Raw genomic sequence first — 24,643 nt, 5'->3', positions numbered from 1 at the left:
GTGAGTTTGTCCGGGTTTGGTCCCGAGGGTGGGCACTGCAGTTGGGGCCTGTTATCAGCCAGGGAGCAAGGGGTTTGGGGGCTGCACCCCACTGCGAGTGTCTGCTGGGCTCCGGGAGACCTTGCGACTATGGAAGTGGTTGCTTCTGAGCGTCCCTTGCAGCTCCGGGTCCCCAGCTCCTTGGCCAACTCCTAGGTCAATGTCCTGCTGACCCCAGCTCCTCTGGGCAACAGCCAGGGTGAAGTTGGAGGCACAGATTTGTTGGGGCTGTGGGTTCAGCTAAGGAGGCTGCTGGGGAGTGGCAGTGGGGCACAGAGCCTCCCTGTGGGAGGGTAAGTATGGTCTCATCCCCGTCCTGAAGCAGGGCTCCAGCGACTGCACAGCCAGCAGGGCAGGGACACACTGTTCAGCACCACAGCCTGGAAAGCCCCTCCCCTGGGCAGTCACTGAAGTCACCAGCTGGCCCCAGGTCAGGGCCTTGGGGCAGGCTGCATTTATCCCTCTGGGACAGGTCCTTCCTCCTGCCTTGGCCTGGTCCCTCTTCGGGGCACGGAGCAGGTGCAGGGGCCTGTGGTCCGAGACACTGCCTGTGGTTTCCCCACCGCCCATCCCCACACCCCCAAGGACCAGCCGTGAGCAGTGCATGAAGGTTAAAGTCTGAGGATTTTTATTTCATTCATCAATTTTTGTACAAAGTAAGACTCTGGAGGCTTCATATATTTCTGAATCAAAACACCTTTGTCTTCACAGTATGAGTTTAGGCCGCGCAGCCGGCGCCACGGCCGGCGGAACGGGAGAGAGAGAAGTACAGTCGTGACGGCAGGAAAACCTGGTGGACGTTGTTGTAGGAGGCTCGTAGCAGACGCTATTGTTCTTGGCACTGGTTCTGTGGGGAGGAGGCACCTTCGGCCCGAGCAAGCAGAGGTGCAGGTTGGCTTTGGTGACGGGGGCTTCCGGCAGTCCCTGGTGCTGCCAGGGGCCAGGTACTACGGTCCTGGACCCTGCCAGCCTAGGGAGGGGAAGGCACCTACCTGTTCCCCCTGCCAGAGCAGCTGCACCGCCCTCTTCCCCTTGGCACTGGGTGCAAGTCTCCCGCTGCAGGGCAGCCGGCTGGGCCGAGGCAGGGCAGCTGAGGGACTCATGGGGGACGAGGGAGGCAGAAGGAGCTACACAAACCCACCCCTTGTCCCCAGCCTGCTGGTTGCAGCAGCCCTGCGAGGCAGGAGACAATGGCTCTCTGATGCCCAGCCATGTGTCCGGGCAGCTGGTGCCAGCCCCACTCCCTCCAGGGGCTGCTGGGAGACGGCCTGGGGGCTGCCGTGTGGCCGTGGAAGCAGTGCGGCCGGTTGGGTTTGTTTTCAGGCCAAGGCAAGTGGGGAAGGAGGAGAAACGGGTTCTGCAGCAGGGGAGCTGCAGCTTCTTGGTGCCTGGGAATTCACCTGGGGATGATCCTGTGCCCAAAGCCGAGGCAGCAGGGCCGGGCACTTGGGAGACGTTTGCTGCCTCCCTGAGCTGTGGGGCGCGGGGGAAAAAGAGGGGAGCTAAACTCCAGTGGGACCCACGAATCAGCTGGTTACTAATTGGAAAAAGCTCAAACAAGAGAAAAACCCACAGGGTATGAAAGCTTCTCGGGCGCTTTTCTTTCAGAGAGCGCGGCCCCTTTAATGCGTTGGGGGCGGGGGGTAAGGGCAGGGGCGGGGGGCAGCAGGCAAGGGCTCCAGGAGTCACTTCACTTCTTCTCCTTCTTCTTATTCTGCAAGAGGAGATGAGGCCGAATCACCCCAGGCCGATCTCAAGCCCCCGAGATGCCCCACACCCCCCCCCCGGGGCAGCTCCTCACGTCCCCATGGGCACATCCTGCCTAGTGGGTCACCTCTCCCGGGCTGAGCCAGCAGGGACTCACCTCGTTCATGCCCAGGATGATCATGAGCTCGCGAAAGATGTTGACAAAGTCCAGGAAGAGATCCACGCAGTGCCTGGGGAGGGGGAGACAGGGGTCAGGGGGAGACGGGCCTGGCACTGGGCTCTGCATCGCCCCGGCCCCCCACTCACCAGATGTAGTCCTTGTCCCCGCTCTCGGCCTTCTCAATGATGAGCTGGGTGTCGAAGAGGACGAAGCCGCACATCACCATGAGCCCGACGTACAGGTTAGCCTGGTGGGAGGAGGAGGCAGGGACGGTGTCAGGCCCTGGGGCCCAGCTCGATCCCGGCCCCACGCCCAGGGGCGGGACTCACCGTGAAGAGCCAGGTGGAGCCCACGAAGAGGTTGACCAAGGAGAAGAGAAACATCAGGGACAGCCCGGAGAAGAGGAAGCCTGCGACACGGACGAGATGGTGAGCGAGCCCCGAGGCACCGCCCCCCTCCCCTGCCCGCGGCCCCCCCACCCCGCGGCCCCCCTCACCTCCCAGGTACAGGTAGCTGCGGCGCCGGGCGTAGAGCGCGCTCAGCGTGAAGCAGGTGAAGATCACGGCCGTGCCCAGGAAGGCGGTGGGCAGGATGCTGCGGGAGAGGAGCGCGATGAGCGCGCGGGGCCCGGGGACAGGGTGGGGCGATGGGGGGAGGGGAGGGGGGACAGTCCCGGCCATGCAGGCTCCTACCTGGGGTTGATGGCGATGCACATCTCCAGCAGTGGCCCCAGGTTGACACCTGGAAGGACGTGACGGACGTGAGACGGGGCAGCCGCCGGCTCCCCCCTCCCGCTGCAGGCACCAAACACCTCCGCCCCCCCCCCAGCACCACCCGCGGCCGCAGGGGGCTGCCAGAGGCCCTCGCGGGGTCCGGCCCCCACGCACCGGTGAGGAAGGCGAAGCCGGCCAGCATCCCCAGCCTCTTCTGCTCCGTCTCGGCGCTGTGCGGGGTGGACAGCAGCCAGATCATCAGCCCCAAGGAGCCCAGGCCGGTCAGGAGGCTGAGCTGCGGGTGCGGGATGGGGGTCAGGCTGGCGCCCCTGGCAGGAGCCCCCCCCACACACCCCCCCTGCCCTGCCCCCACTCACCTGCACCAGGTGGGTCACCACATTGACGTAGGCGCCGGCCGCCGCCACGAACATGCAGAGGGCGAAGCTGGCGTAGACCTTCTTCAGGTGCTGCTGGGTGGAGGCGGAGCTGCGGGCGGAGGGAGCGATGGGCGCGAGCCGGGTGGCGGGGTGGGGTGGGGGGTGCCGGGGGGGAGGGGGGATACTCACATGTGGGAGAACTTGAAGAGCGCGTCCAGGTTGACGCTGCGGTCGAAGACGTTCATGGCGCCGGCGGCGGGTCGCTCTCGGGCCTCGCTTCCTCCAGGTGCTGCAAGGGGCGGCGGCGGCGGTCGGTCGGACGGGCGCGGGTCGGGGTCGGTGCCCCGCCCCGCCGCCCTTAGCCCGGATGGTGCAAGGATTGCAGGCTGTTGCGCGGCCCGCTGGGGACTTCCTCCCGCGCCTGCCCAGCGCCTTTGTGCGGCTCCGCGCCCCCGCCCCCCGGGCCCCGCCCCCGCCCCCCGGGGGCAGCAGGCCGCGGGGAGACCCTCGAGCCCCAGCGCCCCCGCGCGGCCCGAGGGGGGAGGGGGGGTCCGGGGGTCCGGGCCGCACTTACCGCGTCGCCGGGACCGGACGTGACTCTGCCCTCGAACGCGGCCGCCCCCTCCCGACCCGCGGGCCAGGCCCCGCCCCCGCCGCCCGTTGGCTGGCCCGGCGCCGGGCCCCGCCCCTCCCCGCCGCTTGCCATTGGCCCAGCGCCCTGGGACGCAGCCGCCGCCGCCTGCCATTGGCTCTCGGCCGCGCCCCGGCGCTGCCATTGGCCGGCGAGCGCCCGAACGCCCGGCCAATGAGCGCCGCCCGCTCAGGAACCGCCCCCTCCCCTCGAGTGCCCATTGGTCGGCGGCTCGCGGCGCCCCCCAACGGTAGCAACTGGCGCTGCCGTTCCAGGCCCCGCCCCCAGCACAGCGCCGAGCACGCCCGCCCCGAACGGCGGCGGGGGTGGGGGCGCACGGCACATCTGGACAAGGGGGCAGAGCTGGGGGCGGTGGCTGGGGGGGGCTCTGCATAGCGCGCCGCGCACATCTGGGCGACGGGGCGCTGCATGGGGCACATCTGGGCACGGAGTGGGGGGGGCGGGGTGTCTGCATAGGGCTCGAGGGCGCTGCGCGGAACACGTCTGGGCGTGGGAGCCTGCAGGGGCCGTATCTGGGCAGCGAGGGGGCTGCGCAGGGCACATCGGGGTGCTGGGGAGGCTGCGAGAGGCACATGGGCGACACCGAGTGCAGGGCACATCTGGGGGCTGTAGGGGATACATCTGGGAGGGGAGGCGGCTGCACAGGGCGCAGGACACATCTGGGCGTGCGGGGTGCTGCACGGGACACATCTGGGCGGTGCGGGGCGTGCGCAGGGCCCATCTGGGGGGTACACGAGATGGGCATGGAGGGCTACAGGAGGCACATCTGGGCAGGGAGGGGCTGCATAGGGCTCAGGGCACATCTGGGCGCGAGGGGGATGCACGAGACACACCTGGGCGAGGCCGGGCGTGCGCAGGGCGGAGGGCATATTTGGGCAGGGAGAGGGGCCTGCAGAAGGCACTGGGCACATCTGGGGGGGGGGCGTTGCACGGGACACATCTAGGCGCAGGGTGGGGCACATTTGGAAGGGGAGGGGGGCCTGCGCAGGGCACAGCTGGACGCGGGGGTGCTGCACGGGACACATCTGGGCGAGAAGAAGGGTCTGCACAGAGCACAGGGAACATCGGGGGGCTCCACAGGACACATCTGGGCAGTGAGAGGGGTCTGCACAAGGCGCAGAGCACATCTGGGCGCGGGGGGTGGTGCACGGAACACATCTAGGCGTTGGGGGGCTGCAGGGGGCACATCTGGGTGGGGGAGTTGCAGAGGGCGCAGGGCACAGCGGGTACGCTGCACGGGACACATCTGGGCGGGGAGATGGGACTGCGCAGGGCGCAAGGCACATCTGGGCGATGCACAGGACACATCTGGGCGGGGAGGGGTTTGCACACGGCGCGGGGCACATCTGGGCGCGTGGGGGGGGGCTGCACGGGACACATGTGGGGGGGGCGGAGGGCACCGGGCACAGCTGGGCGCGGGTGCGCTGCGCGGGACACATCTGGGAGGGGCTGCACAGGGCGCAAGGCACATCTGGGGGCTGCACGGGACACATCTGGGCGGGGGGGGCGCTCCCGCTCCGGGCCGGGGCCGAGGGGCCGGGCGGGGCGGAGCCGGGGGCGGCGCCGGGAGCCTCGGCGGGGCCGGACGCGAAGGGCTCGGGCTCGGGCGCGGGGTCGGGCGCAGCCTCCCCGCCGCCCCCGGTGCTGGGCCGGGGATGGGGAACGTGGAGAGCGCGGACGGGGAGGCGCTGCCCCGGGGCCCCGGCGGCGGCTCCCCGCTGGGCGGGCCCGGGATGCTGCCCCCGGGCAAGACGCCGATGCCGGAGCCCGGCGAGCTGGAGGAGCGCTTCGCCCTGGTGCTGGTGAGAACCGGACCGAGCCCCGGGCCAGGCCGGGCGTCCCGTCGGGGCCGGTGGGTAGCGGTGCCCGGGGGCTCCGCGACTTCCCTCCCGGAGCTCCACTGCGCGTGAGCGGACGGCGCCGGTCCCGTGCCCGGGGGCGCCCGGGTGTCCTCCCCGTCGGGGCTCGCGTCTCCCCGGCGCTTGCTGCTCCCCCCCGACGGCGCCTCCGGGTCCCGACTCCCCCCGGCTCAGGGCATTTGCTGCCCGGACCCACCGGGGTGGTGGTCGCCCGGCATGGAGGTCCCGGGCTCTGGCTGGGGGCAGCAGGAGAGGCACCCTTGGGGTCTGCCCTGGAGCTGCCCTGCTCGGGAGAGACCAGGACAGGACCGAGCCGGGGCGGCCTGGGACCGAGCAGCGGCCCTGCTGCTGCCCCAGGCGTGGGGTTTGCCCCCACGGGCATGTCACGCCTGTTCCCGGTTCCCGCCTGCGCCGGGGGTTTTGTGTCGGGGTTTTTCTGGCGGTGGAAACCGCCGTGTCACACGTTCCGCTCGCCCAGCGCTGTTGGGGCGGCAGGAAGCTGGTGACTGCGCATGCAAGCCCCACAGGTCCCAGCTGGCTGTGGGCACTTGGACCCCCTGTGTTGGCGTGTGTGTTGCTGGGGCTGGCCCGTGTCCCCGGTGGGTAGCGCTGGCCTCCAGCCCCACGTCCTGGGTTCACCCGTGCACCCACTTGAGACCCCTCACGGGTCCCTGCAGCCAACAGCGGATAGGACCTGGGGGCACTCAGTTGCCTCTGACACCGCTCGTTGTATGTTCTTGGGCATATTCCTTGATCAGCCAGCACTCCAGGTGCCCGTGTTTTCGTGGGCCAAGGGGGTGGCCGGTGTGAGGAGTGACCGTCATGTGGGGACAGGCTGCAGTGCGGGGACAGCGAGTGCAGTGGTAGGGAAGATCAGGCAGCATCCCTGCGGCTGAGGATCGGGCCCATAGCTCTCGTTAGTGCAATTAGCCCACGGTGAAGAGGCAGGGTCTGGGTCTGGCTCTGCTGCCCCTCCTCTCCCCTGAGCGGCCCCCGCGGGGTCCAGCTGTGCCCGACTTTGTTTGCAGCCTCTGGGCCCCACAGCCAGGACGTCCGGCCTGCGCTTCCCAGCCATTCCTGGCTCCCGTGCCACGGAGGCGCAGGCGGGCGTTGGGCACGTGCCCCCAGTGCACCCTGGGCACTAGAGCTCGGGCCTGCCTCCCCCACCCCTCGCTGGGCCTGTGGATCACAGTGCCAGGCGAGGGCCCGTTGGGGACGGCATTTTGGCAGCGAGACCCTGGGTCTTCCTAGCTCCCGGGAACGGAAGCTGACGTTGGAGGAAATGACAGAGCAGCCTCTGCCCCGACCCTGCTGCCTCCTGGCCAGGCCAAGAGCAGGAGCAGCAGGGAGGTGCCCGGCCCTGGTGTCTCCCACCCTGTCCCAGGGGAGTGGCAGTCCTGGCCAGGGTGGGGGGCAGGGACATGGCACCGGTGCCTGGAAGCACGTCTGGGGGGTTCTGTCCCCAGCTCTTGCAGGGAAGCGTGGCCTAATGCCTGGAGCAGGGAAGTCGGGGTCGCACTCCTGGGTGCTCCTCTGAGCCATTGCCTGAATCCCAAGCTCTGGTACCAGTGCCTCAGGTGTTCGGTGCCTCGGTTCCCCCCAGCTGAGCGCCACAGCCCGGGCAGGAAGCCCCCGCCTATTTATAAGGTGCTTTGCATCTGCTCAGCTCGGCTTGGCCCCGCAGCATCTGCAGTGTGTGCAGATGGGGTGTCCCCCCAGGCTTGAGTTCGAGATGCAACAGAGCCCGGCTTGCACAAGGCAGACGGATGGGACCTGGGGGGCTCTGCTTGTGCATGGCAGCCTCGAGCCCCTGCCCAGCGCCTGGCCCTGTCCAGTCCCTCGTGCCGGCACCGCTGACCAGCTGCCCGGGCCGCTCTGCACCATGACCGCTGCTCTCCCCCGTGGCCCCAGCAGTGCGGCATCTGGCACTGGCAGGTCCCTGGCAGCGGGCAGGCTGTTGATAGTGCGCTCGGCGCTGCAGCACCGGCTGCTCAGTGGGCTCCAGCTTTGGCTGAGCTGCCGTGGGGAAGGCCCCTGTGATACATGGGCTGTGGCTGCTGGCGCCAGGCCAGGCAGGAATCCCCCATGGACTGACTACAGCACTCTGGGGTTTCCCTTGGCCCCCCTGTACTGAAAAGCCTCCCCCCAGGCGAGAAGCGTCTCCTTGTGTTCTTCAGCTTCCCTTATCAACCTGCTGCAGTCCCAGCTTTTGCTTATTATCGGCAGCCCCTGTCCCCAGGCGCTTCTGCGCTTTCACTTCCCACCCAGGCCAGCTCGGGTCCTGCCCGCACGACCATCTCTGCTGGGGGGTTATGGCTTTCTGAGCACCAGGACCTCAAACCTGCTGCCTCCCCGTGTGCCCCTCTGGCCTCCGCACCTGCTGGATGGGGCTGGGAAGCCAGGAAGGGCCTCTGCATGTGGCACCCGGAGCTACGGCCACCTCTGGCCTGGGTGCAGCAGGGCCGAGCCCTTGACTTGGCAGGAGCAGCTGTGGGATCACAGTCTTGCCTGGGGGGTGGGCCAGCAGGCCTGCAGGGAGGCCCCAGCCCTCAGGCTGCAGCTGTGGGCAGCTTCCCTGCACCCCATGCAGGCTGAGGGGCCTTCTGCTCCTTGTCTGATCTGCTGCCGCATCCCCGCTCTCCTGGTCAGGTTGGGTGGGGAGGGAGCGTGCATAATTATTGGGCACGCTTAGCAATTAAGTGCCTGCTGCAGCGCTGTTCCTGGGCGCCTGGAGCAGGGGCCAGGCTGGCTGCAGGGCTGACCCTGCCCAAGCTCAGCCCAGGGCTGCACCGTCCTTTTGCTCCCCGACATGATGGGGCGGCGTTCCAGGCAGCGCCGTTCCAGGAGCTGTGTTGGTGCTTGGCCCCAAATTGACCCTGGCCCATGGGCCAGTAGCTCCTCCCGGGGCCCAGAGCGAGAAGCTTGGCGTGCTGGGCATCTTGGCTGGAGGGGCCCACGAGCTGGCACCCCGCACCGTCCTTCAGGGCAGCTGCCAAACCAGCCTAGGACCCTTCCACACAAGAGACATGTGCCCGTGGCACTGCTTGGGGGGCATGGGGCTGCCCTCCCCACGCCTTACCCCTGGGACCTGGTGCATGGGGGAGACCCCATCCTGTGGGCCTGCCTGCAGGAGGTTTCAGAGGAGCTTTGCTGGGGCCTTTCAGGCCATGTTGGCCCCTTACTAGCCCCATCCCCCAGGGCCGTGCCATGGAGCAACTGCTTGCATGGGCCTGGTGCCACAGCCGCAGCCCTGATCCTGTAGGGACCCAGCACCCTGCCAGGCCAGCCGGGTGCAAAGTCGGGGCCCGCCCGGCGTCTCCGCCCAGGCAGCTCTCCTGCCTTCAAAGGGCTGCTAACAATAACCGGTCCTTAAAGAAAAGGCCTCCGGGATGCGGGTGGGGGCCGAGGAAGTGCGCTCACACCGCGCTGCTGGGCCACAAAGGCAGGAAGCGCCCGGCTGCAGGACGCTTGGCCATGGCTCCGGGCCCCGGGGCAGCCAGGCTCTCCCTGTGGGGGGGATTTGCAGGGTGCCCAAGGGCTGTCCCCTGAGCTCCTCTAGGGTGTCAGCAGCCCCGAGGCACCTGACGGAGGTGGGTGCTGCTGGCTGGGGTCCTGGCTGCGGCCACCTGGGCCCGGCTCCGTCCCAGCGGAGGTCTGGCAGGCGGCGCTGCCTCTCCCTGGCCTCTTGCGCAGCAGGTTCGCCCAGTGCCCAATGCTGTAATTTGTGGTCGGGCTTGTTACAAAAATAAAATCCTGGCCCTGTCGCTAGGGCGGGCCGGGCAGGGCCCTGGGTCGGGAACAGCGTCTGCATGGCCCAGCCAGGAGGCCTCCCAGGGCCGCAGCTTCTGCCTCTGCCCTGGTCTTGCAGCAGCCCCCAGGCCACCGGGCGTGATGGGGATGTGCCAGTTCGAAGGGGTTACGGTCCTGCATTGGGGGTTTGCATCTGGGACTCCTGGGTTCCCTGCCCGGCTCTGGAAGAGATTCGGGTCACGGGCTGATCCCCTAGCTGCACTGCGCCTGAGTTTCCCCACTCTTTAGGAAGGGTGAGCGGGTACAGCGAGGCTGTGGCCTGGGCAGGGCATCGAGGGAGTACTCTCATGCCCTGTGCAAGAGGGGAAGGACTGTGCCGTGGGGGTGGCCGCAGCATGGACCCTCCGTGGCTATGGGTGGGCGGGTGGCTCCGAGGTCTCTACCGCCAAGTTTTGCTCTAAGTCCAGAGCTAAGTCGGCACCTGCTGGGCATGTCTGTCAGCATCAGGTCTGTGTTCTTGAAGTGTCCTGCACAGGCATATGTCGCTGTAGGTCTGTGCACACCTGTAGGTGTATGCATGTGTGTGCGTGCATGTGCATCCAGGTGTGCAAGGGTTCGTGCATGCATGTGCATCCAGGCGTGCAAGGGTCTGTGCACATATGTAGGTGTGTGCACGTATGTGCATCTGTGTGCACAAAGTCTATGCACGCTTGTGTGTGCATGTGCATCTGTGTGCACGAGGGGGTGATTTTAGCCCCCGAGCCCCATGTGGAGCCAGACTCCGTGTGGCGTGGCGGGCCCTGAGCTGGGTCAGGTTCCTGGGAGTGGGACTGGCTGGAAATGGCCCACGTGGCTGAGATCAGCCGCAGGGACGGGGCCTCCAGAGTTGGGGCCCCCAGGGACTCGGAAGCACCAGTGCCGCCTGCCAGCCCCCGCGGTCCCCGGTTCTTGTTTCGTAGCAGAGCCCAGCCAGGGGAGTGTTTCCTGGTCACTTCTGTGCCCAGAGCCCCCTGGGACACCTTGGAGGTGACATGGGCTGGCAGGATCGGGCCCCAGGAATCCGGGGGTGGTGGGGGGGAGACCTCCCCAGCTGGAGGAAGCTCCCGTGGCCTCTTCCAGCCCTGTGGGCGCGGGTCCAGGGGCCGGGAAATCACCTTTTAGACTCTCAACTAAAAATAGCACCTCCTCTCCTCCTCCCGCCCTCCTCCCCAGGGCCCAGTGCCCCCCCCCAGCTCCATCCCCGCCAGGCCGGGCGCAGGGGGCCGGGGACATCAGCTGATGTTTTTAAAGTTTCCTTTTCACCTCTTGGGCGCATATTTCTGCACAAAGCGGTTTCTGTCTGCACTAACGGGCCGGCTCCACTGGGCCGGCCACGGCACGCGGGCATTGTTCTGCCTTTGTTTGGCTGGTGCCTCCCCCAGCCCCAGCCCCAGTCCCGGGCGCAGTGCCTCCGTCCCTTCCCTTCCCCTACCGCCCCCCCAGCTCCCGCGGCTGCGGAGGAAGGAGCTTGCGCCAGTGACTTTCCGTGCATTGGGGGATGACGCCGGGCGGGATCTCCTGTGGCCCGGGTGGGATGGGGGCATCCAGGCGCTGGGTCCCCCTCGGCCCCCAGAGCAGCCGCGGGCTGGCCGGGGCCAGAAGCAACGCTGGAGCCTGGGCTCCGGCTGCCCCACTGGGCCCCAAGCACTGCGGTGAGCAGGCGGGAGCCTGGGCCCTGCCGGCGCCGGTGCCAGGGCTGCGGTTAGCGCCATGCGGAAGTAATGGGTCCGATAGAGCCAGATTGTTGCGCTGCGGCAGCCGCAGGAAGGATGTGCACTCAGACGCGCTCCGCAGCGAGCGCAGGACGAGGAGGCCGAGTCCCTCCAGGCAGCGGGAAGAGCTCGGGGCCAGGCCTCGAGTGGATGCACCCATGGGGGTGGCTTTGCCCTGACGGCTGGGCTGGTGAAGGATGAGCCCTGCTGGGCTGCCACCAAACTGCTCTGGGGGTGCACCCAGGGCTGCGCGGGCTCCCTGTGGCCCGGGCAGGCCGGAGGGGGTTGCCCTGGGTCCCCCCTTGGCCTCATCTGCAGGACATTGTGCGCTGGCCACGGCTGGGATCTCTGGGTGGCCGTGTCGCAGTGGGCGCTCCGGGTGCCTGCTGCTCGATGCATCCCGGGGGGCAAGGGGTGAGGCGTGGAGCCTGCCCCCCTCCCGCCAGCAGCCGCATGTGCAAAAGGCATCAAGGGTGATGTCACGTCTTGCCGCGTAACCTGAGATCGCACACCGGCCCCCGCTTTCCCCTGCCCTGCCCCGCTGTCGGGGCTGGGGCCAGGCCGCGACTGTAGCTGCCCTTGTGTGCACTCCTGCCCTCAGCAACCTCCGTCCCCCCTTTTTGTCGCGGAGCCGTGAACGGCGATTAGCTGCAGTGATGGGCAGGGACAACCGAGTGGCCGACGCTGGGTGCAGCCCCATTGTACCCTCCATGTGTCAACCTCTGTGTGCCCATAGCCGGGCTGCCGTTGGCTGTGCCCAGGCCCTGGGTTGGCAGCACGAGTGCCAAGAGGGGCCGCAGAGTGCTGGGGCCTGGGCCGTGGCCGCCTGGCACGTGCAGCTCAGCTGAGCAGTGGGGGAGGCTCCAGCACGGTGGAGCAGGAGTGACTTACTCAACCAGGACAAGTGCAAAGTCCTGCACTTAGGAGGAAACGATCCCGTGCACTGGTACAGGCTGGGCGCTGACAGGCTGGGCAGCAGCTCTGCGGAAAAGGACCTGGGGTGACGGGACAAGAAGCCGAATAGGAGCCAGCAGTGTGCCCTTGCTGGGAAGAAGGCTAACGGCATCCTGGGCTGCATTAATAGGAGCGTTGCCACTAGATGGAGGGCAGTGATTCTTCCCCTCTGTTCTTTACTGGCGAGGCCACATCTGCAGTCCCGTGTCCGGTTTTGGGGCCCCCGCTACAGAAGGGATGGGGATGCATTGGAGAGAGTCTAGTGGAGGGCAATGAGAGTGTTTTGGGGGCTGGGGGACAGGACTTGTGAAGCTGAGGAAACTGGGCTTTAGTCCGGAGAAGACTGAGGGGGGATTTGATAGCAGCCTTCAACTCCCTGATGCGGGGTTTGAAAGAGGATGGAGCTAGGCTGTTCTCAGTGGGGGCAGATGACAGAAGGAGCAGTGGGCTCAAGCTGCAGCAAGGGAAGTTGAGGTTGGATATTAGGAACCACTTTCTCACTAGGAGGGTGGTAAAACACTGGAGAGAGGCAGTGGCATCTCCATGCTTGGAGGTTTTGAAGACCTGACTCAACAAAGCCTTGGCTGGGATGATGTGGCTGGGGCTGGTCCTGCTTGGAGCAGGGTTTGGACTGGATGCGGCTCCCTGAGCTCCCTTCCCACCCTCGTTGCCTGTGATTCTGTGGCCCGCGCTGGTCGGCCCAGAGCACAGCTGCAGGCTCGGGGGGATTGGCTTTGTGGCAGGGCACCGTTGCCAGCCCCAGGATCAGGTCAGACTGGCCCTGGGGCCATCGGGTGTTGCGCTGGCCAGGAGGGCCGCCTGGCTGGTCCCTGCCCCCCCAACCCGTGTTTCTGCCCCCAGAGCTCCATGAACCTGCCCCCGGACAAGGCACGGCTCCTGCGGCAGTACGACAACGAGAAGAAATGGGACCTCATCTGCGACCAGGTACAAGGCAAGGACCGGGTGGGGGACAGGAGCAGCCGGCAGGGACAGGGCACTGGGTCCAGGAAGATGTCGGGGGGGGGGTGGCAATGGGGACAGGGGCTGCAGCAGGAGACGGGACCCACTGGGAACAGCTGGGCTGTTGGTGGTCCTGGGAGAGGGGGTCTCCATCCACCCCCCGCTCAGCGCCGTGCCCTCCCTGCTCCAGGAGAGGTTCCAGGTGAAGAACCCGCCACACACCTACATCCAGAAGCTGCAGAGCTTCCTGGACCCTGGAGTCACGCGCAAGGTGAGGGGGGTAAGGGCAGGGGGCACCTATCTCCACATCCAAACCCAGGGCAGCATCAAGCCTCGCCTGGCACCCCAGGGCTGGCACCAGCGTCTTAGAGCCCAGGGGTCCAGGACCGCGGGGCAGTGCTCATGAAGGCTCCTGCTTGCAGAAGTTTCGGCGGAGGGTGCAGGAGTCGACCAAGGTGCTGCGGGAGCTGGAGATTAGCCTGAGGACCAACCACATCGGGTGAGCGCCACATGCCCCATGCCGAGCCCATGCACATGGGCAGGGCTGAGATTGAGACGCCCCGTGCGGAAGAGGCCTTGGCAGGAGCCCGGTGCTGTCCACACCAGGCAATTTGGGCCACGGCCCCAAGGGAGCGGCCAGGCAGGGTGCAGGGGACGGCAGAGAGCCCAGGCGGGACGTGGGGCAGGCCGTGCTGTGCTGCCGCGTCCCTGGGTAGGCCCCGCCGCAGGGAGGTACTGGCAGTCCGGCCGCGCCCTGGGCAGCCTGGCGGTGTGCGGTTCCCACGGCCCCGTGGCCCGTCTCCACCTGCCCAGGCCGCGCTGCAGCTGCAAGGGAAGCTCCAGCGTGCACAGGAACCAGCGCTGTTCCTGTCCCTGGCAGCGCTGCGGACTCGGGGCGGCCAGGCCTCCTTGCAGCGGATGCAGGGATGGGGCACGGCGCAGGGGAGCCGCAGCTGCCCCCCGCGTCCCTCCATTGCGGGCACTCAGGGTGGTTTTGGCGGGGGCTCTTGGCACAGAGGCGAGCAGGCGCCTGCCCGGGCAACGTGGCCCTGTCCTCTGGAGCTGTGGCCAGGCGGGCGTCTGGGCAGCAGGAGTGCCCAAGTCTCGCGGGCGGGTGAAGGGAGGTCACCTGACTGGCGGGGTGCAAGGAGGTGGCAGGAGTGGGGGTGAAGCGCTCCAGCCTTTTACTGCCTGCGCACACTCGGGCGCTTGTGCCTGCAGTTGCACACGCGTGTTTGCACGTGCACACGTGCTCTGGCCCGCGGCCATGACAGGATTTGGCTGCCTGGGCCCCGGTGCCCTCTCACCTCCGCTCCCTGCGCGGAGGCCCTAAAATAGCAGCGTGGCTCAGACAGGAAGCGAGCTGGGGGCGAGCGCTGGAGAACAGACAGACAGGAAATGGGCGGTCTGGCTGCCCCCTCCCCCCGCAGCCCCGCTCCCCAGCAGCTGCGCGGGGCTGACTCACTGCATCGCCTCCCCCCGCCCCGGGCCCACACGCCTGGCGGCAACACGCATGCACACATGCATTCCCAGTGCTGACCGCAGAACACGTGTGCGCGCGCCTGCCTGCGAGGGCAGCGCCCGAGGGCACGTGTGTACACGCTCCGGGCTGCGGGACACGTGGGAACACACATTTGCACCCCGCCAGGCGTGTGCACGTGTCCATCGGCAGTGGGTGAGCGACTGCCTGGTTGTGGAATATGCATGCACACACTGCCTGCAGAGCAGGAGGATGGTGTGCACGTGTGCATGGCCCCCTGCACCAAATACCATGTGAACATGGGAGAAGCACACATGGGTACTCCTGTGCCCTGCTCATGCACGTGCCAAATGGCACACGCCAAGCCCATGGGTGCACACAGCTGCTCTCTGCACAAAGCCCTTGCACGCGTCAGCGCATGTCCCCCATCCCGGTCACCCAGGAGCTGGGGGGGGGGGGGGGGGCAGCGCTCTCCTCTGCAGCCTGCAGATAAGGGCTGGGCAGGGGTGGGACGCGGCAATCTGCAGCCACATGTGCAGCAGGGGCTGAGGCTGAATCCACCCCTACGGTTCCAATTATGGTCCTCATGGCCAGGGGTGGCGGCGGAAGGGGCAGTGGGTGCAAATCGGGGCAGCCCCACTGCATTCACCAAGCTACCCCAGCGGAGCCCTCAGTTGTGCCTCCAAAGTCTCATGCTGCGCCAGCCTGACCGCGGCCGTGCAGTCCCCGGGGCCAGCCCCGAGCTGCACCCAGCTCCCCGGGTGCGAGCTCAGGCCGGGTCTCGCCTCAGGTGGGTGCGGGAGTTCCTGAACGACGAGAACAAGGGTCTGGACGTGCTGGTGGATTACCTCTCCTTCGCCCAGTGCACCGTCATGTAAGTGCGGGCCGCGGGCTGGCCCCATGTCCGGGGCTCTGGGGCAGGGAGGTCATCTTGCCCCATGCACAGTACAAGGCCAAGGTCACGTTGGTTGTGGATGGGGATGCCTGTTGCACCACCCACGTGCAAAGGCCTGTGTGATGAGTTGTTTGGAGCCGGGCACCAGGCCTTCGGGAGGGCTGAGGGAGCCTCTGTCCCCACACCTGCATCTCTACCTGCCTCCCCTTGCTAAAGGGGTGGGGAGCGGGGGTCGAAGGGCCAGCACGGAGCCACTAGCGCCTCGCTGGCCATGACCGCTCAGTGGCCGGGCATGGGCAGAAGGGACGGGCAACGTACCCAGGCACCAGAGCGGGGACATATGCATCGGAGACGGCAGCCAGAGAGACGCCGGGGTCTCACCCCAGCCTGTGACCGCAGTGCTGGGGGCAGCCCATGCCCAGCCCCTGCCCCGGGCCCGCCTGCCTGCTGTGCCGCGAGCTTCCCGCGCGCCGCTCGCCTGCCTCTGCTTCGGCAGCCCGGCTGCTCCCAGGGTGCCCTGGGGCTGCTTTGCCGTGACGCCTCCCTCCGTGTGTGTGTGCGTGTGCCTGTGCTGGGTGTGTGCGCGCGTGTGTGTGTGCGTGCTCGCTCTCCCTCCAGGTTGGACTTTGAGGGGCTGGACAGCGGCGAGGACGGCGCGCTGGAGAAGCTGAAGTCCTGGAGCAGGTCCATCGAGGACCTGCAGCACCCGTCCGCGCCCTTTGCCAACAGCCTCGCGCGCTCAGCCCGCCAGTCTGCCCTGCGGTACGTGCCTGGCTGCGCTCGCCCCGCCGTGCCCTGCGGTGCATGCCCAGCTGTGCCTGCTGCACCCTGCGGCACATGTCCAGCTGTTTCTTCTGTGCCCCACGGTATGGTACATGCCCAGCTGTGTAGTTCGTGCCCGGCTGTGCCTGCTGCACCCTTTGGTACAATACATGCCCGCCCTGCAGGGCATTTCTGCCTCTGCCAGCCCCCCTCCCCCTGGCACGTGTCCTCTGCCCTCGCTGTGCCCTGCACGCACACCCCCGCTCTGCTTTGCTGCCCTGTGGGGGGGGCCTGGCTCTGCCCCCACCACAGGTGTAATGCCCCCATCTCTCTGCTTGCAGGGCCCATCTCTCTTGCTCTGCCTCCCCTCGGGCCTGTGCTCTCTCTCTCTCTCTCCTCTGCCCGGGTAAGTACCCGCCGCCCGCATGCCCCCAGCCCTGCTCTGCAGCTCCTCTGTGCTCTCTGCTCCTCCTGCTCCCTCGCACGTCTGTCGCTGCAGCTCCTGGGGGGCATCTCCTGCTCCCCCCAGCCCCGTGCTCCAGGTCCCTCCTGGCAAAAGGAGGTGGGGCGGGTGGTGCCTCCGCGCCCTCCAGCCGCTGACCTGGCATGTGTCCCGCAGCTACAGCACCCTGCCCAGCCGCAAGGCCCTGAAGAACTCGCGGCTGGTGAGCCAGAAGGACGACGTGCATGTCTGCATCATGTGCCTCCGCGCCATCATGAACTACCAGGTGGGCTGGGGCCGGCTGCAACAGGGCCAGGAAGGGGCTGGGGTGCCCCGGGGGTAGCCCTGCAGTGGGGGGAAGAGCCCAGCCCCTGTCTGGAGCCTCCCGGGGGGGCCTGTCCCCGGCTGACGCTGTGGCCAATGCCCCCTGTTGCCTGCCCCGCAGTACGGCTTCAACCTGGTGATGTCTCACCCGCACGCCGTGAACGAGATAGCCCTCAGCCTCAACAACAAGAACCCCAGGTGAGGCTGCGTCCATCCCTCCGTTTGGCAAGGGCAGGGGCAGGGGGCTCGGAGCCGTCCACCCCCTCCCCGTGCCGGTACCAGCACTGAGAGTCCCCTTGCCCCCAGGACCAAGGCGCTGGTGCTGGAGCTGCTGGCAGCCGTGTGCCTGGTGCGGGGGGGGCACGAGATCATCCTCGCCGCCTTTGACAACTTCAAGGAGGTGAGACCCTCCCCTCTCCTCTTGTGCGGGCTCATGCGCCGGTGAGACAGGCTCGCATGAGGCTGTCCCCACCGGCGGGACCGACCCGACAGCAGTAACCCCACGTGGGCTGCACCGCAGGTCTGCAAGGAAAAGCACCGGTTTGAGAAGCTGATGGAGTACTTCCGCCAGGAGGACAGCAGCATCGACTTCATGGTGAGGGCCCGGCCCTGCCATGACCCCCCAGGGCATGCACCATGGCATCCTGCCCTCTCTGGTCCCTGCCAGGGTGTGCACCACAGCATCCTGCCCTCTCCGACCCCCTGGGGCGTGCACTGCGGCATTCTGCCCTCTCCGACTCACCCCCCGCCTTGATGTGTATAGCCAGGTCCTGCCCTCTCTGAACACCTTGGCATGTGGCATGTGCACGGCAGGGTCCTGCCCTCTCTGACCCCCTCCAGGTGTGCACCGCAGCATCCTGCCCTCTACGATCCTCCCAGCAGGGCAGGGGTTTGCACGGCTGGGTCCTGCCCTCTCTGCTACCGCCACCCCCCCACCAGATGTGCACAGCTGGGTCCTGCTGTCTCCAACCCCCCCAGGGCATGCACTGCAGCATCCTGCCCTCTCTGACCCCCTTAGGGTGTGCACTGCAGCGTTCTGCCCTCTTCGACCCCCTTGGGGTGTGCACCATGGCATCTTGCCCTTTCTGACCCTCCCTAAGGCGTGCATGATGGGATCCTGCCCTCTCTGATCCCCCAGGGCATGCACAGTGGGGTCCTGCCCTCTCTGAACCCCCCACCCTGGGCCATGCATGCTGGAGGGGCCTGTGCCCACCCTGACCCCTGCCCCATGCCCGCAGGTGGCTTGCATGCAGTTCATCAACATCGTGGTGCACTCGGTGGAGGACATGAACTTCCGCGTGCACTTGCAGTACGAGTTCACCAAGCTGGGCCTCGAGGACTTCCTGCAGGTCTGTGTGGAGGGCCGGGGACCTGGCAGGCAATGCCCAGGAGGGATTCCCCAGGGTTGGGGCCTTGCCCCGTCCATCCCTGCCTAAGTTTCCTTCTGCTCTCGGTAGAAATCACGGCACACGGAGAGCGAGAAGCTGCTGGTGCAGATCCAGGCCTACCTGGACAACGTCTTTGATGTGGGGGGGCTGCTGGAGGACGCCGAGACCAAGAATGTGGCGCTGGAGAAGGTGGAGGAGCTGGAGGAGCATCTGTCCCACGTGCGTGCCCCCTCTGCCCCCACAGGCTTGCTTTTGCTCCCCAGCCCGGGGCCAGTTGGACTCCCCAGGGACTCCTTGCTGGGGCCTTGGCTCTCCATCTCTGCTGGGAGGCTGGGCTGGGCTTGGGGCTCACGGCCGGGATGGCGTCCCCCCCCCCGCAGGTGACAGAGAAGCTGCTGGACCTGGAGAACGAGAACATGATGCGGGTGGCGGAGCTGGAGAAGCAGCTGCTGCAGCGGGAGAAGGAGCTGGAGATGGTCAAGGTGGGGGGCCCTGGAGGCATTTGGAGGGCGGGGGTCTCAGCGTGCACCTGCAGGCTGCGGGCATCTCAGCGAGCCTCCATGGCTGACACTGCATCCACCCCGCAGGAGACGTATGAGAGCACGAGCCGGCAGGTGCGGACATTGCGCCGCATGGTGAAGGAGAAGGACGAAGCCCTGGGGCGCCAGCGCAGCGGTGCTGGGCCCCCCCTACCTGGCGAGCTAGGGGGGGGCCCTCTCCCGCCTCCACCGCCCGACGGGGAGCCCGACACCTTTGAGGACAACCTCGGCCTCCCGGCCCTGCCTCCCATGGAGGCTGTGCCCCCGCCCCCTCCCCCACCGCCCCCCCTGCCCCCGCCTGCCCCCCCGCTGCCAGGTAAGGCCTGACACCCCTCCTCCCCCAAAGAAGCCCCCCGAGTCACGGGTCCTCATTTCTTGTCTCTGCTCTGCAGGAAAGTGCCCACCGGCGCCACCACTACCTGGCGCCTTGCCCTCCATCGCCCTCACCGTCGGGTTGTCCGGTACGGAGACCACCCCAAGGCCTGGCATGCAGGGGGTGGGCAGGTCTTCCCGGGGTCTGGCGTGGAGAGGTGGCAGGGGTCCGGGCGCTGCAAGGGAGGGAAGGAAGGAGATGGGGGGCAGGCAGGGCTGACGCCGGTGTCGTACTCCCTCCCCGGCAGCCATCCGGATCAAGAAGCCGATCAAGACCAAGTTCCGGCTGCCCGTTTTCAACTGGACGGCGCTGAAGCCCAACCAGATCAGCGGCACCGTCTTCAGCGAGCTGGACGACGAGCGCGTCCTGGAGGTGAGACCGGGGGGGGGTCCCGGCCGCACCGGCCCGTCCTGACTGGGAGTAACCCCTGCCCCTTCCCCCCACCCACAGGACCTGGACCTGGAGCGGTTCGAGGAGCTATTCAAGACGAAGGCGCAGGGCCCCGCGCTGGACGTGCTCTGCGCCAAGGGCAAGGCCACGCACCGGGCAGCTGCCAAGGTGACATTGCTGGAGGCCAACCGGGCCAAGAACCTGGCCATCACCCTGCGCAAGGCAGGGCGCAGCGCCGAGGAGATCTGCCGAGCCATTCTCACGTAGGCACCGGGCATGGGTGGGGGGCAGCCAGCTCCTAGGGGACCCCTTGGCAGCCCACCGGGGCAAGGGTGGTGCCAGGTCCCCTCAGCAGAGCACGGGGCCACACACGGGGGGGGGGTGCTGGGGGCGTGAGGAGCAGCGCCCGGTGACACCGTCGGGGCGCAGGTTCGACCTGCAGGCACTGCCGGTGGACCTGGTGGAGTGCCTGCTGCGCTTCCTGCCCACCGAGGCGGAGGCCAAGCTGCTGCGGCAGTACGAGCGCGAGCGCAAGGCGCTGGATGAGCTGGCGGATGAGGACCGCTTCATGCTGCACTTCAGCAAGGTGGAGCGGCTGCCCCAGCGCATGGCCGCCATGGCCTTCCTGGGCAATTTCACCGACAGCCTCCAGATGCTCACGCCGGTGCGTGTCCCCGGGCGCCCCCAGCTCCTGCCCCGGTCACCCCCATGCCTGGCCCCAGTGCCCCCAGCTCCTGCCCCATGCACCCCCATACCCAGCACCAGCTCCCATCCTACCTTGGGCACCCTCATACCTGTCCCCAGTGCCCCCAGCTCCTGCCCCGGGCACCCCCGTACCTGCCCCAGTTCCTGCTCTGGGCACCCTCATACCTGTCCCCAGTGTCCCCAGCTCATTCCCTGGGCACCCCCATACCTGGCCCCAGTTCCTGTCCTTCCACATGCACCCCCATCCCTGTCCCCAGTGCCCCCAGCTCCCCTTCTACCACGGGCACCCCCGTACCTGCCCCAGTTCCTGCTCTGGGCACCCCCATACCTGACTCCAGCTCCCATTGTACCATGAACACCCCAATACCTGCCCCCCAGAACCCCAGCTCCTGACCCAGACACCCCAGCACCCACCCTGTCCTAGACACAGCACCCACTCTGCTCCCCAGTGCGTCCCTGCCTGTGTCTGAGGGGAGAGCGCAGGCCAGGCTCCCCCCACCTCCCCGTCACGTGCAGGGCTGTGTGGGTGAATGACTTGGAGCCCGTCCTCCTCGCTGGGCTCCTGGCAGGCAGCTGGATCGGGGCCGGCCAGGTGCTCTGGTGCTTGGCCCTGTCTGCTCCCCCAGGGGTGGGGGGCTGTGGGTCACCCGTGGGCTCCGGCTGCAGCGACGCTAATGACCTCTGCTCTGCCCCTCCAGCAACTCAACGCCATCATTGCCGCCTCTGCCTCGGTGAAGTCCTCGCAGAAGCTGAAGCAGATGCTGGAGGTGGGGTATTGGGCCCTGCGCTTGGGACATGACCATTGCGCCCGCCTGTGCAAGCTGGGTTGCGGGGAAGGCCCCAGGGGCGGCGGGGGGCCACTGACTGGGTAGCAGCCCCCAGAGCCGTGACAGGGAGGGTGGAGACGATCCTTTCTCCATGGCCACATGGGAAGGGACTAGGAACAATGGGCTCAAGCTGCAGCTGGGGAAACTGAGGCTGGAGATGAGAGGCTTTGAGGGGGTCGGGTGCTGGGCACCTGGAGGCATGGCTCTCCATGCCAGATGGGGTGGGATGGTTGAGTTGGGGCTGATCCTGCCTGGAGCTGGGGCCAGGCCCCATCTCCTGTGATCCGAGGTGAGCTGGCGGGGCAGGACCCCTCTGCCTCCCCTGACCTGCGCTTGCCTTGCAGATCATCCTGGCGCTGGGGAACTACATGAACAGCAGCAAGCGCGGCGCTGTCTACGGCTTCAAGCTGCAGAGCCTGGACCTGGTGAGCAGCTTGTGGGCCCTTGCACGGTTGTGGCCCATGCACAGGGGTGTGCACCTCCACACGTGGGCGGGCCCAAATGCATCTCATAAGCCGGCATTTTGCAGCCAGGTGTGCTGGGGCTGGCGTCCCATGCACGTGGACCCATGCGCCCCCCCCCCCAGCCCCCTTTGTCTTGTCCACCCTCAGCTGCTGGACACTAAGTCAACGGACCGGAAGATGACGCTGCTGCACTTCATCGCACTGACCGTGAGGGAGAAGTACCCCGACCTGGCCACGTTCTGGCAGGAGCTGCACTTTGTGGAGAAGGCGGCCGCAGGTGCAGCCCCCCTCGCTCCCCCCCACTGGCCTGCCCCTGCCCCTGTCCGCTGGTCCAGAGATTTCCCTGCGTGCCCTTTTCCTGCTGGGGACAGGGAGCAGCCTGTTCTGGGGAGAGGATGGGGCATTGCTGGTGCCCGGGGGGCCCCACCACTGATGCATGTGCCCCCCGCTCCCCACAGTGTCCCTGGAGAACGTGCTGCTTGATGTGAAGGAGCTAGGCCGGGGCATGGAGCTGATCCGGCGCGAGTGCAGCCTGCATGAGAGCGCCGTCCTGCGCAGCTTCCTCAGCGCCAGCGAGGGCCGGCTGGAGCAGCTGCAGCGCGACTCCCGCACGGCTGAGGTGGGGGCCCGAGGGAACTGGGGAGGTGCGGGGGTCTCCGTTGTTCACAGGGGTGCCAGAAATACAGGAGCCCTGTGGGGCTGGCTTGCACACACCTGTGCTAGCCCTCACCCTGTGACCGGTACCCGCCCCGCAGGACGCCTACAACACGGTCGTGCGCTACTTTGGCGAGAGCCCTAAGACGATGCCCCCGTCCGTCTTCTTCCCCATCTTCGTGCGCTTCATCCGGTCCTACAAGGTGAGCCGGGGCCACGGGCCATGTGCGCTGGGGCTGGGCTCTGCGCCGGCCCCTTCCTGCCATTGTTGCGACGGGAAGCGCGTGCGACGAGCTCAGCTCCCGGCCCCTCCCTGTGAGGCCTCCAGCCCCCCCTGTGCCCCGCGGTCCTCCCGGGCCAGGACCCAGGTCTGTGCCCCCGTCAGCTCCGGTCCATCCCCCCCCCCACAATGTGCCACCAGGATGCGGAGCAGGAGCACGAGCTGCGGAAGAAGCAGGAGGAGGTGATGCGGGAGAAGATGCTGGCGCAGGAGGCCAAGAAGCTGGAGAAGGTGTTGGCGGGGGGAATCGATCCTGGTTTGGGGAGGGCTCTGTCCTGGGAGTTGGGGGGCCCCAGCTCACTGCCAGTTCCTGGCACTCGGGGCGTGGGAGGGACGGTGGGGGACAGAGCCCCCGCCCTGGTGCTGGGGGTGGCAGGGACGTGTGTGTCTTGTCCCGGCTCCGATGCTGATCCCGGCTCCGTCCGGCTGCAGCGCAACAAGTGGCAGCAGCAGGAGCTGATTGCGGAGCTGCGCCGGCGCCAAGCCAAGGAGCATCGTCCTGTCTACGAGGGCAAGGACGGTGCCATCGAGGACATCATCACCGGTAGGTCCTGCCCGTCCCCCCCTCTCTCAGGGTCCAGCCCAGCCCGGGGATGGGGGCGCCCAGGAGGGTCCTGCTCCCATGGCCCAGGCGCCACCAGCCAGCGCCCTGCTCCCTCGGCTCCCCACCCTGAGGTGCCTGACCTGCGTCTCTGCCCCCCGCCCCCCCAGCGCTGAAGAGCGTCCCCTTCACGGCCCGCACCGCCAAGCGGGGCTCACGCTTCTTCTGCGACCCGGCCCACCACGACGAGTCTAACTGTTAGCCCCCGACCCCCAGGTACCGGCCTCGCCACCCGCATGCCCCCCCCTCGCCCCGCATGCCCCCCCGCCCCGGCATGGAGCCTCCTGCATGCCCCGTCCCGCCGGACGCGTGACGGTAATTGCTAGTTGGTGACTGAGTGGTCCCCACGCCTGGGCCGCGATGTGGGGGGATTGGGGGGGGCGGGGGGAGGGCACCTGGATAAGCCTGCATGGGGTGGGGGGGGTGCCAAGACTGCTCTGCCCCCCCAGGACCACAGGTGGGGGTTGGGGGTGGAGGTGGAGTTTGCCAGGCCTCAGCCCCATGGCAGCCGGACGAAGACTTGTGGGGGGGCCCGTGTGCAGCCTGTGGCTCCACGGCCAGGCCCCCAGGCCTGGGTCCCCCCGTGGCCGCTGTCAATGACATCTGTTTGTCCCGTAGCCGTGAGGAGCATCCGCCTCTAGCTCCCGGCTGGGCAAAGGGTAAGGACCTGGACCCAAGCCCCCAGCCCTGCTTCTGCCCTCCCTGGGATGCCTGTGTGCCCAGCATGGGGAGCCCGGGGCCGGCCCAAGGCATGTGCTGCGCCTCAGTTTCCCTACACGCCAGTGGGTCCAGCTACTGCCATGCTGCTCCCCGGAGCTGGGCGCCGCACGGGCCCCATCTCACCCGTGCTCTCCCCCCACAGACAGACCTGCTCCTGGACTCTGCAGGGACGTGCCCAGGGGGGCTGTGACCCGGGGCCTGCTTGCGGCCGCCGGACGTGCCTTGCAGCCCCTGAACTGCCTTGTGCCAAGTACCTGCGCCAGCGCTGGGCGCCCTACGACCCTGTGCTCCCTGGTCCGGCCCACAATTGCACTTTGATGCTCGGGGGGGGGGGGGGGGGGGGGGGGGGGAAGATGGAGCCCCATTGTCCCGTGCCACGAACCTCACGGGCAGCCCCAGCTGCCCTAGGCCTGCTCCATCGCCCGGGTGGGGGCTGCCGGCTGCAGGGAGGGTGAGTGGGGGGCTGTAGGCCAGGCGCATTGTGCAGCTGGGGGTCCAGGAGGGCCCATTGGCCCCAAGTCCCGGCTCCGGGGGACAAACACTACGGGTGAGCGGCGGCAGCCCCAGGGACCAGGCCAGCCCCCAGCACCAACACTACGTAACAAGGGACCAAGGCTGCAGTGTTGGCCACGTGGGGGGGTGGGGGAGCTGGGCAGCAGGATCATTTTTTACACTACCTGCCCATCCAGTCCCCCCCTCTCCAGTCCAGACCCATGTCTCCATCCCCTCCTGTCACCATCAGCTGAAGTTGGGGTGGGGGGGAACTTTTTGTACATGTAAAATATACTGATAAATGTATCTACCCCACGCCTCAACTGTCCTGCGCCGGGCCAGGGTGGGGGCACGGACCCCCAGGGGCAGGGGCAGGGGCTTTGGG

General features: G+C 67.6%; 2 protein-coding genes across 5 annotated transcripts; one reads left to right on the top strand and one right to left on the bottom strand.

Annotated features, from left to right (window-relative positions):
• Positions 1-644: 644 nt before the first annotated feature.
• Positions 645-3,655, bottom strand: TMBIM6 (transmembrane BAX inhibitor motif containing 6). Its single transcript, XM_059717983.1, has 10 exons — positions 3,571-3,655; positions 3,186-3,285; positions 2,997-3,105; positions 2,794-2,914; positions 2,599-2,647; positions 2,403-2,500; positions 2,236-2,315; positions 2,053-2,153; positions 1,904-1,976; positions 645-1,753 (listed from the first exon to the last, which is right to left on the bottom strand). The coding sequence occupies exons 2-10, from the start codon at positions 3,239-3,241 to the stop codon at positions 1,730-1,732; spliced, it is 711 nt and encodes a 236-aa protein (XP_059573966.1). The 5' UTR covers positions 3,242-3,285; positions 3,571-3,655; the 3' UTR covers positions 645-1,729.
• A 1,563-nt stretch (positions 3,656-5,218) lies between these two features.
• On the top strand, positions 5,219-24,568 carry FMNL3 (formin like 3). Of its 4 annotated transcripts, none has more exons than XR_009457552.1 (28): positions 5,219-5,450; positions 12,824-12,907; positions 13,113-13,193; positions 13,345-13,421; positions 15,193-15,276; positions 15,916-16,059; positions 16,679-16,787; positions 16,947-17,023; positions 17,132-17,225; positions 17,346-17,420; positions 18,064-18,174; positions 18,283-18,432; positions 18,594-18,695; positions 18,801-19,068; positions 19,145-19,213; positions 19,373-19,497; positions 19,576-19,778; positions 19,945-20,179; positions 20,919-20,987; positions 21,392-21,472; positions 21,659-21,788; positions 21,970-22,130; positions 22,267-22,368; positions 22,587-22,676; positions 22,878-22,989; positions 23,157-23,262; positions 23,665-23,705; positions 23,909-24,568. XR_009457552.1 is itself a non-coding variant. In XM_059718834.1 (27 exons), the coding sequence occupies exons 1-26, from the start codon at positions 5,304-5,306 to the stop codon at positions 23,246-23,248; spliced, it is 3,072 nt and encodes a 1,023-aa protein (XP_059574817.1). In that variant the 5' UTR covers positions 5,219-5,303; the 3' UTR covers positions 23,249-23,262; positions 23,909-24,568. The 4 variants fall into 4 exon arrangements, 1 of the variants encoding a protein (XP_059574817.1); XR_009457554.1 differs by having other exon boundaries at positions 5,422-5,500; XR_009457553.1 differs by lacking the exon at positions 15,916-16,059.
• Positions 24,569-24,643: the final 75 nt, after the last annotated feature.

This window comes from Alligator mississippiensis, chromosome 15, assembly GCF_030867095.1.
Source record: "Alligator mississippiensis isolate rAllMis1 chromosome 15, rAllMis1, whole genome shotgun sequence".
In the NCBI taxonomy this organism is placed as follows: Eukaryota; Metazoa; Chordata; order Crocodylia; family Alligatoridae; genus Alligator; species Alligator mississippiensis.
Note: the sequence above shows the minus strand (reverse complement) of the source record. Positions and strands in the feature narration are given on the sequence as shown.

Bases quoted from the DNA above. Each gene is read 5' to 3' on its own strand.
- FMNL3 (XM_059718834.1), top strand. From the start codon at position 5,304: ATGGGGAACGTGGAGAGCGCGGACGGGGAGGCGCTGCCCCGGGGCCCC. The intron at 18,696-18,800 runs GTGGGGGGCCCT...TCCACCCCGCAG, and splicing joins AGGAGCTGGAGATGGTCAAG to GAGACGTATGAGAGCACGAG. The intron at 22,131-22,266 runs GTGGGGGCCCGA...CCCGCCCCGCAG, and splicing joins GCGACTCCCGCACGGCTGAG to GACGCCTACAACACGGTCGT.
- TMBIM6 (XM_059717983.1), bottom strand. From the start codon at position 3,241: ATGAACGTCTTCGACCGCAGCGTCAACCTGGACGCGCTCTTCAAGTTC. The intron at 2,501-2,598 runs GTAGGAGCCTGC...CCTCTCCCGCAG, and splicing joins TGCATCGCCATCAACCCCAG to CATCCTGCCCACCGCCTTCC. The intron at 2,316-2,402 runs GTGAGGGGGGCC...TCCGTGTCGCAG, and splicing joins CAGCTACCTGTACCTGGGAG to GCTTCCTCTTCTCCGGGCTG.